General features: G+C 56.6%; 2 protein-coding genes across 2 annotated transcripts; one reads left to right on the top strand and one right to left on the bottom strand.

Moving 5' to 3' along the window:
• Positions 1–1,927: 1,927 nt before the first annotated feature.
• On the top strand, positions 1,928–5,347 carry NCLIV_032090 (conserved hypothetical protein; the record flags this gene model as incomplete). Its single annotated transcript, XM_003883405.1, has 1 exon — positions 1,928–5,347. One exon carries the CDS (start codon positions 1,928–1,930, stop codon positions 5,345–5,347), a length of 3,420 nt encoding a protein of 1,139 aa, XP_003883454.1.
• A 1,361-nt stretch (positions 5,348–6,708) lies between these two features.
• NCLIV_032080 (putative 3-hydroxybutyryl-coA dehydrogenase) lies at positions 6,709–8,126 on the bottom strand (the record flags this gene model as incomplete). Its single annotated transcript, XM_003883404.1, has 2 exons — positions 6,709–6,954; positions 7,413–8,126. 2 exons carry the CDS (start codon positions 8,124–8,126, stop codon positions 6,709–6,711), a joined length of 960 nt encoding a protein of 319 aa, XP_003883453.1.
• Between the last annotated feature and the right edge of the window lie 4,579 nt (positions 8,127–12,705).

The following is a 12,705-nucleotide window of genomic DNA, read 5'->3' as shown; positions in this document are numbered from 1 at the left end:
ACGATTTGAATCGAGCCGTACACAGCATCCGGGCACTCCCGCCTCGTTCCCACTCCGCGCCCTGTCTTCCTGCAGTGTGTCAAACGCTCGTGGAGTCAGTTCTCGAGCGTTTCCACATTTTCAAGAGGCGGTGTACGGTGTCCCCATACCCTGTAGAGACTTCGCCGTTTCCTTTAAAGACAAAGAAGCTGATTGGGAGCCTGCCTTCACACAGATGTACACTAGAAAGCGTGGATGCATCCGTATTTTAGATACAGATATACCTCTAACGTATCTCCGCACGTCGTACGAGTGTTGCCATAGAGAAGTAGATCTGCCCATATGTGCAGGTATTTGCAGGCGAACGATTCCTCAGGTGTTTTGCTGCGGATCTACATTTAGCTGGTTATGCTTGAACATGTGTGTACGGGCGGGAGGCTCGGACCGATTTGTTTCCTGCACTCTCTCACTTGGCGAGATTTCCGTCCCGTACTCTCCCTCCTATGTGGAAGAGCTCTCCAGAACAGAGTCTTTCTTCTCAATCTGATTTTTACAATGTGTCGCGGCGACCCGCCTCACGCAAACATGCACACGACGCCTTCCCGCCTGCATCAGCCGGCTTTTTTCTCTGCATGCACCACCGCGCCAGTTTCTGCGTTTTTGCGGCCTCGTCGTCTCGTTGGGCGGTTCTTCTCTCGCTCCCGCATTTTTGCTTAGTGTTTGCAGAGGGGAAAGATGCTGAAAAGATCCTCATTTTCTGAGCCCTCTTAAACTATGGACCCCTGGCGCGTATGCATGCAAACACCGAGACAGCGAGAAGGCCAGAGACGCCACACGTCTAACTTTACTTCTCTTTTCTCCGCGTTGTCTCCCTCCTCCTCTTCTCGCCTGTGTATCCTTTTACAGGCCAAAGACCTCAACGCAGGAATCAACGCAGAAGTTCTTGCGCTCCTCTCTTTCGGCCGATTTTGCGGCTCATGGCCTCACGGAGACAAAAAAAGCACTGCATGCGAGAGACAGTTCGCCGTCTCTGTTTCTCGGTGTCTCTCCCTAGAGACCAACCGCAGCGACGATGAGGACGTCTAGGGACTTGAGTCTGAATTCTTCTCCCCTTCTTCCGCAGATCCGTTTCTCCCTGACTGTGCTTTCTCGGCGTCTACCGCTCAGTTCTTCGTTGCCGTCGTCGCCGTGCCGCGGTCCGTCTGGCCTCACTGATTCACTCATTCCTCTTTCTTCCTCTCTCCCTGCCTATCCTTCGTTTCTGCCAGCCTTTTCTTTCGCCTCTTCTCCGTCCTTTGCCTCCTGCGCCTCGGCTCATTCTCGCGCTTTGTCTTCGCGTTTCATGGCCTCGTCTCTAGCTCCTTTCCGCGCGACTTCCTCGGCGTTGCCTCTCAAGCTTTCCAGAGAAAGAGGCGATGAAGAGAGGAACCAGCCGGCGAATCATGTGCGTGCGCGGGGGCGGATAGAAGAGCCTGGCCGAGGCTCCACCGTTCCCTTTCTCTTCTTGGAACGGGGAGGCCGTGAGGCCGGAAGACACCGGGAGGAAGAGCGGGAAAGGGGAGAGAGGAGGAAGAGAAACGCCTTCCAAGCGACGCATGCAGCGCGAGCGAGCGCGACGGAGCGAAGATTGCGAGGCTCTTCGTTTTCTGAAATCGCGGCGGCTTCACAGGAGAGGCCTTTTTCCACTCTGCAGGCGGCAGCATCGAAGCTTCTCGAGAACGGAGGACTCGAAGAGAGAGAGAAGGCGGTAAGACGCGAGAGACAACAGAGAGCCAGAGAGGAGGATCTGCGCGGAGACATTGAGGAGGCCTCGCGCGTGTTGCGGGAGCTGTTCAGCGTGACGCCGGAAGAATGGCTGTGTGCGCTGGAACGCCTCTCTCGCTCCGTGGGAGAGACGCGGGGATCGCGGGGTGCACGAAGGAGAAGGACAACCCAAATCCATCTGCAAATGTTGACGCAAACAGCGGAGTCGCTGAGGAGGCAAGTGCGCGAGAGAGAGAAGAAGAAGCGAGAGAAGCTCGCAAGAAGGGAGGAGAAAGCGAGAGAACGCGAAGAGCGGCTCAGCCACGGGCGCCCCGTGTGGAAGGCGCAAAGTGGAGACACCAGGACGAGGCCGGAAAAAGAAGCTTTCCGACGGAGGGCTCCAGACTCCACTGTCTCCGTCCCGTCTTCGCCGTCGTTCCGTTCGTCGAGTTTCCCGTCTTCCTCGCCTCTTGCTTCTCTGCAGTTACTCGGCAGTCTCCCCGTCGAGAGCCTTCTCTGGCGCCACCCCCGTTTCCTCGCGCATCTCACTCCCAAACAACTCGTTCGATTTCTCCTGGTGGTGGAGCGACTGGATTTCCACGACGGCCGATCCCCGGAGTTCTTAGCCTTCCTTCCCTGGGCTACCCCCTCTCCGTCCTCTCGCGCCTCCCTTCTCTCTTCTCTGTCTCCGTGGCTCTCTTCTTCGCCGTTTCAGTCTCCGCCGTCTCCGCTGTCTCCTGCGCCTCGGCCTTGGGACGTGTGGGGTTCCGTTCCAGGCGATGAGGTTCCGAGTCTTTCCTCCGCAGGTTCCCTCGCCTTCGACTTGCGGTCGGTTCTCTTGGGTGCCTTTCTCCATCACCTCTCTCGGCCTGGCTGTGCGCTGTCTCTCGAGGAGCTGGCGACCGTCGCGCGCTTCTTCTCCAGAGAGAGACTCCCCGACCCTGCAGTCCCGTTCGCCTTTTTCGCGAGCTCGGGCGGGCGCAGGGCGCTGCTTGGCCGCGAAGACGGCCAACCGACCCGTGCCCCGGCAGACCAAGAAAAAACGGGAAAACGCGCGAAAGAACAGAGCCACACGCAGGAAACACAACCCGAGTCGGAACAGGAGAACCATGAGAGTGCGGAGAACAACTCGAGCACAGAGACAGAAGAACGAAGAGCGAACGCATTTGTGAGGTGGGCGGCAACGCCAGAGGGGAAGCCCCTTGTGGTTCGTACCGAGATTTGCATGCTTTTTGAAATGCTGCTGAAGGCGGCGCATGCGAGGGTGGCGAAGAGCCTCGAGAGGCAGTGCGAGGAAGAAGACGTGGAGAGAAGAAAGGCAACGCCCAAAAGCGAGGGAGGCCGAGACGAACACGAGACCTCAAACACGCGAACAAACGCCTGCTGTCCTTCCCCGTCTCCTTCTTCCTCATCCTCTTCTTTTTCGTCTGCCTCTTCTTCCTCGTCTTCCTCAACTGGCTCGTCTCTGGTGGCGTCGGTTCCCTCCGGTGCTGTCCGCTGCGAGCGTCCCCCCGTACACGAGAATCGCGTGCTGCCTCTTCTTGAAGCCTGCGGGAAGTTGCAGTTTGTTTGCCTCGAGCCTCTGTACCGTCCCCTGCTCTCTCTGGTTTCTCCGGCTCTCCTTCTCTCTCGCTCGCTGCTCAACCTTTCCAAGACGCTTCATTTCTGCGCTCGCGTCGACCTGTCTCCTGTCTCGCATCCTCACCTCGTTCTTCCTCTCCTTCGGCGTTGTGCGTCCCCGTCTTTCCTCGATCTTCTCCGCGCAGAAAGAAACCCTGCGGCCTGCCAAGTCGCTCTCGGCCAGCTCACCCTCGCCACTGTCTTGCTTGACAACCGGAGCGGCGACACGAGCAAACAGGCGCGGCTTTTCGCCGAGGCCAAACAGCTCCAGGAGGACACGCTCTTCAACTGCCTGCATGCAGTCGCCGTCTACACCCAGTGGGAGAAGTTGGAAAAGAAAGAGTCTCATGAACGCCCGAGGGACAGCCCTTCCGCTTCGGGTTCTCCGCCTTCTTCCCCTTCGCCGTCTCTCCCTCCTGCTGCCTGCACTGTGGTGCCTCGGGACGCCCCAGACGCGCGCGTCTTCGTCAACCGAGAACGCGAGCGAGTTGAGACAGAAGACGGGGGGAGAAATCCGAGAGGAGAGGCGCGGGAAGCTGGGCCCGGTGTCGCTCCAAGAGGGCATTTGGGGGTGCCGAGTCCGTTTCTCTGCCGGCAGATTGAGACTGTGGCCATGGCAGTTTGCTTCGAATTCCCTCTTCTTGTCGCGAGGCTGCAGCGGAGGCATCGCCAGACTGCAGACGACCCTGAAGAGGAGGCGCGCCCTGAAGAGGAGGCGCGCCCTGGAGAGGAGGCGCGCCCTGAAGAGGAGGCGCGCCCTGGAGAGTCGACCGCCATCGCGGGGCAGAAGCCGCAGAAAGGGTTCCGAGGCGAGAGAGGCGGAGAGAAAGGTGCAATGCCTCGAGACGCGAAAGAAGAGACGCGCAAAGCACACGACGTTGGCGAACAGGACGCGTCTTCTTCCGCTTCTGTCTCCTTTTCAGGCGCGTCTCCCGCGGCCTGTCGCCTTCCTCGCCAGTCGCGCGGTGTTTCGACGCCCGCTGGCCTCCGCGGGCCGAAACAGCGTTCGGTTTTGGAGATGCTCGAGTGCGTTGCAGTCCACGGGTCAAACGAAGACGGGGAAGACTCGTTGCTGGTCCAGAAAGAAAGCAGTTCGCAGCACAGCCAAGTGTCGTCTGCTCTGCGCGCTCTGGGCGTCGCGCATCAAGTGGAACATCCGGTGGGACCGTATCTCGTTGACGTTGCGCTGACAGAAGAGCGCATTTGCATCGAGGTGGATGGGCCCTTGCATTTCACAGACGTGATTCATAGAGGGCGGATCGGCAGCGAAGCGCAGCGGCGAGGACCCGAGGCGAACAGAGAGCAAGCAGCCGCGAGAGCCGGGAAGGCAGACAAACGAGGCCATGCCGAAGGCAAGCAGAAGGGCCAGGTAGGGAACGCAAGCAAGAGAGAAGGAGGGGAGAGACACGAAGTGGGAGAGCGAGAGGCGCTCGAAACGGACGGATGGAGTCGAGTGGGGAAGCTCCAGTACGACTGCAAAAGTCGACTCAAGCATCGAATCTTGACACACGCAGGATGGCGCGTCCTGCACATTGCGTGGTTCGACTGGCCCCACCGTCCGCACAACCAGCAGGCGGCCTTGATTCAGCTGCTCCGAACGGGTTCGCCAGACACCCGCGAAGGAGCGAAGGAATCCACGACCGGCGCGAACGAGGAGGTGCGAGAGAGTCGCAGCAGTGAGCGGTGGACTTTAGAACTGGAGGGGAATCCAGAGGAAGAGACGGCAGTGGCGCGAGAGCGAGGAGACGTAGCAGCACGTGGCCACAAGTTATCCGGATCAGAGAAAAGCGAAAGTGAAGAAGGGAAGAGACATGCAGACGTGGAGTTTCGCGTTTACAGACGGCAGTTTGCGGAGATTCTTCAAACAGAACAGGACACATTTCTCTCCGTAGAAGAGCGCTTAAAATACGGAGCCAGTGACGTCGCCAGCAGCGCGCAGGGCGAGAACGACCCCGATATGCGTCTACCTACTCAAGTCCCCATCTTCCCTGAAGATCAGTTCTGAGAAGACAGCTCGTCCCTCCTCTCCCGCCGGCTGTGTCTCGTTCACTTTTCCGCCCGGAGTCCCTGCCTGATCATCCCAGGTCGACGAGGCGTGGAGATGCCGAGAGATCTCATAAACGGTGCGTGCAGGTGCTCAGAGACGCACACAGTTTTTGTGTTGACACGCACACGTCTAAGGTGCACGGTTGCGAAATTCCATGTCCATGTATTTGTGGATATACAAATTTTTCGGTTGGCAGGTGCGCGTGAACGTGCGTGCAAATGTATCTGAAACCAGCGGTGCTTTTCTATTGATTTCTTTTCAAGTGCTCGCTTCCTGTTTCTGTTTCGAATGCGTTCTCGTTTGCTGCCGCGACCTTTCGGAACTCTACAAACAAGCGTTTGATGACGTAGCAGAAAGCAGCACACTTCGTGATTCTAAAGAGAATAACATGCGTCGTGATGCAAAAGGATAGGCTTCGCGTCTCTTGGCGCGCCCTCGGTCGCTTTCCTCCTGCTCGGAACAGACCAAGCACAGTCCCTCTGCATGCATTCGACGCAGCAGTCGCGACACGGCAGCGCTCACAAGGAGAAAGAGGGGCGGATCTCGCCGAGAACAGCAAGAAACAGATCATGGGGCACAGCTCCGAGGGAAAAGCGAACGTTTTCCCCGACCGCTTTCTAACTGCATGCACACATGCCATTCCACGTCTGTGTCACTCTCCGCCTTTTTCTCAAGGTTGAGCGGTGCTGTGCCGTGCCATCTGCGTCGACCTTCGCGCAACACAACCGCAGTTAGACGAACGTCATTTCCCTGGCCGTTTTTTTGTTCGTATGTATTGATATACATCCAGATATATCCATATATATATATATATATATGTGTAGTATGGCTACGCGCATCCAAACCTGTGTACATTCCAAAGTTGAGAGATTTGCGTCGAGTATCCAGCGTTCCTTTTGGGTTTTTCTATTGGAGCCTGCATGCGCCGGCGCCTCGTTGCCACCGAGGGCAGTGGGAAGTGTCCTGGACTGAGGGCTGGGGTGCAAAAACAAAGAGCCTTTCCCTCAAGCCCAGACAAGGCGCCGTTTGCCCAGATGCTTCGACGCAGAGGGTGGTGTGCGCGCAGCGGTGAAGAGACGTTCGCCTAGAATCTTGTCGTGTTTCCCATCTATTCTTGGACCCTCCCGACCACGTGTTTCCCTCGCCAGAACACGCAGAGCACGGGGGGGGGTTCATGCCTTCGTCTCTCCACCTTTCGGTGCCAGCGGCGACGGAGGCGATTGGGGAAGTTCGGCGTCGCAAGGCCACTCTCTCGCTCCACTTAAGGTGCATGTGGAAAGCTTGCACGCAGGTTTCGGGGTCGTGGATGCAGACAGCTGCTACAATTTCTTGGAATAGTCGTAGAACCCTTTCCCTGTTTTTCTGCCGAGAAAACCCGCTTCGACGTACTGAACGAGGAGCGGCGCGGGCCGGTACTTGGAATCGCCGAGCTCCGTGCAGAGCACGCGCATGATGGCGAGGCACGTGTCGAGCCCGATGAAGTCCGCGAGCTCGAGAGGCCCCATAGGGACGTTCGTGCCGAGCTTCATGATTGTGTCGATGTCGCGCGCAGAGCTGATTCCCTCCTGCGGGGAATGACGGTCACAGGAACCCGCAGAGATGGGACGAAACCGTCCAGAGACCCGTACAGAAAGAGAGCCCTGTCCATGCGCGCACACCGGCACGCCCTGACTCCCATATCGATCAGAAGCAATACACAGATCAAGGTTTCATTCGGCAGCCACATGCTAATGGACAGACCCGAGATAGGCAGCCATCCACGTGTGTGCTAGGCAGCTACAGAGACGTGCATGCATGTACGTGTGTACACATGTGTATGCACCCTTGTACATTGTGTATGGATGCATGTGCCCACCTCTGCATCTACACATGGAGGTACACGACTACCTGAATGGAACTGCATGGACCCGCACGTCAGTGATGAGGGTTTCGCGTTTTTTTTAAATGGAGGCAGGAGTGCGTGGTGTACAGACACGTGGGCGGCAGTCCGTCAGTTTCCGTCTCGTCTTCCTCGCGTTCCCACCTGGAGAGCAAAGATGGCCTCGTTGAGGTAAGGCATGAGGAGCCGATTGGCGACGAATCCAGGGCGGTCTAGGGACCGCGCGGTGGTCTTCCCCATAAGCTGGGCGAGGCTCTCGGTGGCGTGCAGCGTCTCGTCCGAGGTGCACAATCCAGTGATGACTTCGACGAGAGGCATGACCGGAACGGGGTTCATGAAGTGCATGCCGATGACCTTGTGGGGCCGCCTCGTGGCCGCCGCAATCTTCGTGATGGAAATCGACGACGTGTTTGTCGCGAGAATCGTCGAGGGCGGAGTGACGGCGTCGAGGTAAGCAAAGAGCGCCGATTTGACGGCTGCGTTCTCGAGGGCGGCTTCGATGCAGAACGTCGCGTGGCGGAGACACTCGGGGGCGGCGAGTACGTCGAGGGGAGGAGGCGAGAAAACAGAAGTTGCCTGTGTCTCTGGGACAGCTTCGGCCCCTCTGCCCGTGGCGTCTCCGGGATCTTCGCTCGCCTTATCGGGCGCGGCGCGCGACTCCGCGCCAGGGCCCGCCGCGTCGAGCGACGCGGCAGGCGGGGGGTGGGAGAGAGAGGGGACCGGTTTGGAGGGTAGAAAGGCTCTGCGTTGGTGGTGGGTTGAGAGGGCGTGGGGCTCGAGACGCCAGTAGCTGAGGCGCTGAAAAAAGTCCGTCGCCTCGGCATCTGTCAGGCGACCCTTGGACACTTGCTTGTTCATCCAGACATCGGCGAGGGTCCGCGCACGCTGCAGCTGCGTCTCGGAGATGTCCAGGAGCGCGACTTGCGAAGCCCTTCAAGTGGCGCGCAGCGGTGATGCCGATGCCCGTGCCCATCTGCCCCGCGCCGATCACCGCGACGTACGCAAAGGGAGAAGCCGGGGGGGACTCTGTCGAGGAAGAAGCTCCGGAGGCTGGGGGAGTTGCAGGAGCGGGCGAGGCGCCCGCACCCGCAGGCTGGTCAGAGCGAGACGCGGAAGACGAACAGAAACGAGAAACGGACGACGGGAGGGGAGGATGCGACAGACAGCGGTCGCACAGGGAGCGCAGAGCCACAGCGGAGCGAACGGGACTGCACCCGTTCAGCCCCGCAGGTGGACGCTGCACACGCAACAGAGACTTGTCTTGGATAAGGCGCGTCACCACAGGGGCGGGAAGCGCGTCGCGCGAGCGCCTCGCGGCCCGGACCAGATTCGACAGGGGCTCCATTGAGGGTTTGCAGCGGCACAAACAGTGGAGAGAAAGACGCGGGAGAGGCGAGGGAAGGAGCTGAAAGGGAAGCGCCCAAGGGGAGCCCCCGAAAAAGGCAATGAAAAAAGACGCGGCCCGGTCCAGAAAAAACAGAAGCCCCCCAGGGACAGAGAGCCGAGCCAGCAGTTCCCTCTCGGTTTTCTCTGCTGTAGATGTTTCTTTCCTGGCGACCTCTGTTTTTCGCCGTCTTGGCCGCGCGCGCGCTGGGTCGCTCTCTTGCTCTCTCCCTTCCGCTTCTTGAGGGGTCTCCGCTTCGCGCTCTCTCTTTCGCGCGTCGCGCGCGGCGGTGACCGTTCACGGTTTAGACTGGTCGTCGATTCTAAAAATTCCTAGTCCCTATACGCGGCTTCCTTGCCCGCAGATTGGAAGGCCACACACACACACACCGAAGTGAAACACAGATACACTAGATGGAGACTGGCAGTTTGCGCGGCTTCCAACACGTACAGAGGTCTGGAGAAACGCGTTATTATGCAAGCCCGTCCAACGGGGTTAGAGCCATCAGACCGAATTGCATGTGTGTTCTGAGTCCGGTCACACGTGAGCGTCAAGCCCTCTATCCCGTTCAGTAAAAACGCTTCACTCAAGGTGTCGAGGGTCGTATATGTGACGCCGCCTTGCTGCGGAGAGGCGGCTCTAACCGTAGCACATCGGACTAACTGGTAGAAAGTCTGGAGTGGAATCGCCCAAAATGTGGATCCAGCTCTTCCCGAATTCTCGCAAGGGCTTGCGCAGGAGAGGGAAGAAAACGTGGCGACGTAGCTTCCGGTGGAGGCGGTCAGACCTCGAGCGGCTCTGAAAGGCCGTGGAAGGCCGACAAGGACATTCCCTCTGCAACCGAACCCAAGGAGAACGCCGCGCGAGGAACGGCACCGGAACTCAAAACTCAGGATCAAGGAACGCACACTAAGCGGGAGATTCCGGTTGCTATGGGGAAATGACGAGAAAGAACCCAGAAAACACTTTCTTCAAAGGCGAAACGGGAGAGATTGGCAAGGTCGTGGCTACACGCGGGTTCTCGACTGCGGCGACACCTTCGCCGTGCCCGATGTGCATGCGCACAGTGTATTTCCGTTCTTTCCTCGCGTTTCTGCTACAGAAAGGACACCAAAAAGAATGCGGCTCGGTTCTCGAGCCCTTGGTGGCGCAAGAAAGTCATCCCATCTGTTAACACAAAAGAAAATCGTGTTGAAGGCAAGAACCAAGTGAGATGGGCGAGCTTTTTGGCGGGTAATACTGTGTGCGACTGGCGTCTCCCAGTCACCGTCCACCCGCCGGCGTTCGCATTTCTCGGGAGCGAACTTCTTGACAAGGAGAAACGCTGGATCTTCCCAAGGGAAAATGAGACCATGCGACTGCTGTTAGTTTTTTTCTGGGGTGGGCATGCCCAAAAATCAGGGGTTTGCCACGTAGAGTCCGAAAGCCGCGTGACCAGCCGCGCGCTGTACGCCGTTATTTCATAGACAGGAACCGGACCGGATCACTTGAGAGATAAGTTATGCATTTCTGGTGCGGCAAGCAACAACTCGAACTTTCTCGGGAGTCACGGCGGCGAGAGATCTCTAAGTGATGGGAGTCGACCATGCTTTTCAGCAGGGGAAACGCGTGCAAATGGCGACGCTGCGCGAAGAAAGCAGGCGTGTGGCTTTCTGATGCCGTTCCACCCCAAACGAAGAAACGCCGCTAAGTTGATACTCGGTTATTTATTTTGGACGCTAACTTCCCGGTTGAACTTCGACGTATTAAACCAGCCTGGGATTGCGAGTCTTGGAAGACTATTTCGCTTATTGGACATTCTTCAGGGTAGACAGTTTGATTTCGAAGAAACACACGATGCAACAAACTCTGTGCGAGACAACGGAAGCGCGAACGGCTCATTTCGCCATGTATAGATCACGGAACTGACTTACTCCCACCGACGATGGTACTGATCGTACTAGAATCTGAGTCGGGTATCGTTAGCACGGGGTTTCGCCGACTGGCAGAAAGCTACTGTGAGTAGAAAAATTGTTACAAAAGTATCGGGTTAAAGCTATGTAAATGCATATATATGAATGTATGCTTATTGGTAGGTTTGCACGTACTGTACCAGTGTGTATTATCCATCTACTGTACATCGATCCTCGCCATCAAAAATGTGTTGGTTCCTGGAAACAAAGTTTTATTTCCCGTCCCTTTTCCAGACAGAGGGAGATGTGCTTTCATGGTCACTTTCGGACAATCGATTGGAATACTACCCCGAAATTCGAGGCACGGTACTTGAAATGCAGTTGAAGTTCCCCGCTGCCCCTGTTAGTGATCGAGGAAAAATCGGTTTGTTTTAAGAAGTTTCTTCCAGCTACAGCCCAATCGGATGCAGTCAGGGAACCAGTCTGCGCAGCATCATGAGGGAGAATCCCCTTTGTTAAAGAGTGTATGTCGTTTCACATCTGCGAGTGATACACGAACAACGGGCACCACACATCAAGATCGGTACGCTGCCGAGTTGCTTGGAAATTTCGGCGATGCGCCAATGCCTTGGAATGCCTGAATTTTATCTGTTCCAGCCTCAAGAGGTCGGAATGTGTGCAAACACCCGGCTCATATCGAGTGCTGTGTTGAATTTAGTCAAGGTCACTTTACATGGGGGCAGTCTTTCTCTCACGAATAGCTATTGAACAAGGTCGACTCCTATACATGCGTAGCTCTAGGCATGTTGCATGTTGCCTCAAGATCACTGCCGAATGCTCACTGCGGATATTCTCCTTCATCTACGCAGCAAGGTCGATGCAAGGCTTTGTATCCTGTAGCATACCTCAAATGTCGTGCCGACTGTATCACATGGTGCCTCCATCTCTACGTGCCTTCCCTTTGCCGCTTTCCTCCTGAAACTCTCACTAGTTTTTCGCTATCCTACCCAAGATTCTCTGCGGGCATGTACCAGTTGTCGCTTCCTGGAGTGCAGGTGTACGTCCGTCGACACGTGATGGACGAAGGAGATGTTTTCTTGACTGAAACTGGAACTGCATGCCGTCGGTGTGGTCACGTTTTGAAGTCTGCCGTGGCTGTTTTTGTCGCTTTCCTCCCTGACGCCTCCCTCTTCCGCATCCCTTGAGTAGATCAGTTCGAATTTGGCCGCCATTCCCTACAGACGTTCAGTCGCCCATGTCGGACCGGATCTTGTCCACTCAATGGCATCGAACGGCCGGTGGATCCGAGAAAAAGAGAGCACAAGCCCTGACGAAATGAATCAGGATCGCAGTGGAACTGAATCTACTTGGGAGGTAACCTAACGCACGTCGTTACTCGATTACCTTAGTGTTCTTTGTGACGTTTTTCTAGAGAGATGTCGCCGTCCGTGCATTCGATTGCTGCTACTTGAGGAAGGGGCGCGCTCTTGGCGCTTCTCAAAGAACTCAAGAAAGCTGGGCACCTGCGAACAAACATGATGTCCCACTGAAAGAGACGTGGAAAGGGTGCTCTTCACCGCATCAGACAACGCGGAGAGCCACAGAAACACACAAAAACATATCTTCAGCGGTGCGCACACAGGCCTTTACAGAAAATGTAGATCTGTATGTGTCTGCATCATATGCATCCGCACATGTGTATGTAAAGGCGAATTCTCGGCTTCGTTCTCTCTTTAATGGTGTTGCGGCGTATTTGATGTGCAGCCAAGTATTCCTGGCAGAACGGTAAGTTCTCTTCCCAGTCAGCCACTGGAGCAAAGACAAGGCAACATACACGTGTGAACTGCTCAGCGGCAACCCCGAGAAGCATGCATAGCCGCGTTTCCTCGTTGCATGATAGAGAGGAGGGAAGAGGAAGAAAGGGGCAACTCGGAAAACACAATGTCTTGCGTTTTTGCTCGATAACTGCCTGACGCGGGGCTGTCCCAGGATCGAGATCCACAGTCTCATCATGCCGTGCAGTTACATAATAAGCGTCACGTATCTCGTTTTCCCACTCTTGTCGCGGTACTCCTGCCGTCAACAACCCTACCAATGCACCGTGCTCGCAACTATTTCCTTGATCGCTGTGGTCCGATCCGTTTATGTTTGAAAAGTGAAC

Source organism: Neospora caninum, chromosome VIII, assembly GCF_000208865.1.
Source record: "Neospora caninum Liverpool complete genome, chromosome VIII".
Lineage (NCBI taxonomy): Eukaryota > Apicomplexa > Conoidasida > Eucoccidiorida > Sarcocystidae > Neospora > Neospora caninum.
Note: the sequence above shows the minus strand (reverse complement) of the source record. Positions and strands in the feature narration are given on the sequence as shown.